General features: G+C 35.2%; 1 protein-coding gene across 2 annotated transcripts in view; it reads left to right on the top strand.

The window, feature by feature from the left end:
- The window catches only part of LOC115242781 (transformer-2 protein homolog beta), a 5,223-nt gene extending 1,739 nt beyond the window's left edge, over positions 1 to 3,484 (top strand). Inside the window, exons 2-5 of one of the 2 annotated variants that reach the window (XM_029819323.1) lie at positions 183 to 680; positions 1,009 to 1,223; positions 1,331 to 1,428; positions 2,945 to 3,484. In XM_029819323.1, the coding sequence (XP_029675183.1) occupies positions 183 to 680; positions 1,009 to 1,223; positions 1,331 to 1,428; positions 2,945 to 2,970 (837 nt within the window). In that variant the 3' untranslated portion in view covers positions 2,971 to 3,484. Of the gene's footprint in view, positions 1 to 182; positions 681 to 1,008; positions 1,224 to 1,330; positions 1,429 to 2,345; positions 2,884 to 2,944 lie in introns of those variants that run through there. The other variant, XM_029819325.1, reaches the window with a different exon arrangement.

Below are 3,484 nucleotides of genomic sequence, written 5' to 3'. Positions count from 1 at the left end.
AATATATGTATGTATATATATATATATATATATATATATATATATATATATATTTAATGTTACCTATATAAGAAAAATATAATAACAATTTAGTTTCGGATTTTTACATTTCTAATATCTCTAATAATAGAATAAAACAATGATAAAAAGACAGCAATAACATAGTTGTTTGTAATTTACAGAGAAGCGGTAGTCGCAGCGCAAGCCCACGAAGACCACGAACCGCGGACGGCGGTCTAAGGGACTCACGATCGCATTCAAGATCGCGTAAATCACGCGAGCGGAAGGAGACGCATAGGGAGGTCAAGTACTCGAGATCTCGAAGCCGTTCCGTGTCGCGTGGCCGGAAGTCTTATCGCGGCAGCAAGTACACAAGCGCCGGTCATCGCGGTAGCAGCCGTAGTCGGAGTCGCTCGCCGTATCGTACCGGCCGTTACTCCCGTAGCAGATCCCGTTCATACTCGCGATCGCGGTACTCCCGCGATCGGCATGTGTATCGATCTCACTCACGCAGTCCGATGTCGTCTAGGCGACGACACGTCGGCAATCGCGACAACCCATGTCCCTCCCGATGTTTAGGTGTGTTTGGACTGTCGATTTTTACAACTGAACAACAAATTCATCATATTTTCTCGAAATACGGTCCTGTTGAACGAGTACAGGTTGTTATTGATGCAAAGGTACATACAATTATTCATTTATGTTACACACACACACACATACAGGTGTATATGTATATATATACATACATACATATATATAAATTTACAATGGCTGTTACTCCAAAGATATCTATATTGGGAAATATAAAACAATACCGAAAATTTAGAATGTTTATATATTTAAGAGGCATATGATATATGTCAATAGCTTCTGTTAACATTATACATATAAATTATAAATTAGTACAATTTACTGACATATTGCAGAATTAATAGTAATGATAATATATTAAAATTTCCAAAGAATCAATAAATATACTGCATATAAATCATTCTTATTATATAGACTGGAAGATCTCGAGGATTTTGCTTTGTATATTTTGACTCATCAGAGGATGCCAAAGTTGCTAAAGAACAATGTACTGGCATGGATATTGATGGAAGAAGAATAAGGGTAGATTTCTCTATCACACAGCGTGCTCATACACCCACACCTGGAATATACATGGGAAAACCTACGCATCTGCACGATAGAGGATGGGATGGACCCAGACGTAGAGAGTAAGCGTAACCCTTAAGCAATAGTTCAAACTCGCACTTTAAAAAGATGATTGCACATTGTCACACATAATGTTCTTTTCTTTTCCTCCGCTTGCGGTGCAAACTAGGATCAGCTATAGAGGAAGTTATCGTCGCTCACCCAGTCCATACTACAGTCGCCGACGTTCTCGCTACGATCGTTCCAGATCACGTTCTTATTCACCACGTAAGTATAATTTCCATTTTAATTTGTACTGTAATATAAGCAGTTTGCATTCATATGTTTCATCACTGTATTGAAATAAACGCGTCTACATATTTTAGGATATAGAACTGCTTTTCTATCACAAAAAATAAGTATTTACTTATACGGCTACATAATATACATTTGTTCTTAGTTAATTTTGTTATGCTATATTTTATCCTTCAAAACGAAGCAAAAACGAGCAAATCTCTAAAGGACTTCTTGTCTTAGTTTATCGGTCCCCTACACGCTCCTAAAGTTTTGACATTTAAATTGGGGACACCCTGTATATATAGCTTTTTTCACGCGGACGAAAACTTTACAAAAAAAATTTTATAGTCATATTTCATAGCATTGATATTTCTAAAGGAAGATATAATTTTTGTTATATTCACACACACACACACACATATTTATTATGACCAGACAGTTTGCTGCATCATACATACATATGCACATTAATATATCTGATTACTTTCTTGAAAATGTAAAAGATTGGTTTATAGAATGTGACCGTATAAATATTCTTCAGAACAAAACACAAAAGAAATAATTGAAATTGATAGACAAATATATATTAGTATATATTTTATGATAATCTTAAAATCGATAAATAATGCTTTTTGCTATATTGCATTAATGAGCGCTTTAAATTAAAAATTGTCGAATACTCGTGATATAATATTTTTTTTTAGATTCATATATTTGTAGACTGCTTATATTTCTAATTGAAACGATAAACGATTAATTGGATTGCGAAGTAAGTACTTAAATTAGCGAGAAATGGCAGATGGGTGCGTCAGAGAAATGCATTCGATAAATCGTACGGTAGTAATTAAGCAGCAATCCGCAACTTTTGTAAAAAAATCATGGTTTTTTTGTTCCTTAATTAATTTCAGGTCGGTATTAAGTGACACGAGTGTGATGCGAGAGGCCAGGTGTTTTGGGAGAGCCCTTGTGACTTTGACCCAAATATTTCTCTCTTCTAACAACGGGTCAAAAAAGAAATTATATTAAAAAAATATGTCACAATATTACTATTCTTACCTTACCAAAACTCTGCATCATATGCAATTAAATTATGCAGCATTTAAGTTGCAATATTATACCATTGATTAATAATGTTTCAATGATAAAGTGCAAAATGTACCATATTGTTTGCATGAAACTAGTAAGGTTGGAATAGATACAAAACCTTATTTTCATAAGTTTATATTTCTTCCTACTAGTATTATGAAGATAAGGTTTAAATTATGTAAAAATAAATGGCTATAATGTGAAAGCTGGAATATAATTGAGTGCTCGGTGTTTTCTCGATTGCTAGCTTACAGTTGTATCGGTTGTATTCTGGCCATTGGGCTGAATCTGATAAAAGTACGGAGATATTCTCTCCAAAAAAGAAAAAAAAAAGCAAGAAAACGAAACAAAATCACAAAAAAGAAATAATAATGAACCTCGAGTAAAAATAAGTTCTCTAACCTGTTTGTTTGTTTATAAGGTTTTGAATCAAGAGGTATTGGATGATAGAGGGAAGTTTGAAGTTTCTCTCACTCTGAAAAAATGAGTTTTGAAAAGTTGAAGACAAGATATCCGAAGACACGTTTATCTTGCTCACATTATCAAGAATACGAAGGTTTTCTCGGTTGCTTGTGACAAAGAATATGATCTGCAATTCATTTCCGGCTGAGAAGTCTCAAGCCTCTAGAAGAGAACTTCAAGCGCTCAGTAATGCAAGTCCGAAGACAGTCGAGTTGATCGTCAGACCCCCGACCGGGACAGACGAATCGTTTGGTTGGGGGTGAAACAGGGGCCGACGTGTTTCCGAAAATATTCAAGAAGCATCGAAATCTTTCATGATAGGGACGAGCGTAAGGTGCTCCCAGACCTTTATACCGATCATATTCTTTATCAGTTGGTTTGGTTGCCATGCGCCATATTATTCGCTTTAGAGAATGCATACACACATACACACACAAACACACACACACACACATATATATATATATATATATGTGTGTGTGTGTGTGTGTGTGTGTGT

The sequence above is a fragment of the Formica exsecta genome, unplaced genomic scaffold (assembly GCF_003651465.1).
Source record: "Formica exsecta isolate Colony F162 unplaced genomic scaffold, ASM365146v1 scaffold627, whole genome shotgun sequence".
Taxonomy (NCBI): domain Eukaryota; kingdom Metazoa; phylum Arthropoda; class Insecta; order Hymenoptera; family Formicidae; genus Formica; species Formica exsecta.
Note: the sequence above shows the minus strand (reverse complement) of the source record. Positions and strands in the feature narration are given on the sequence as shown.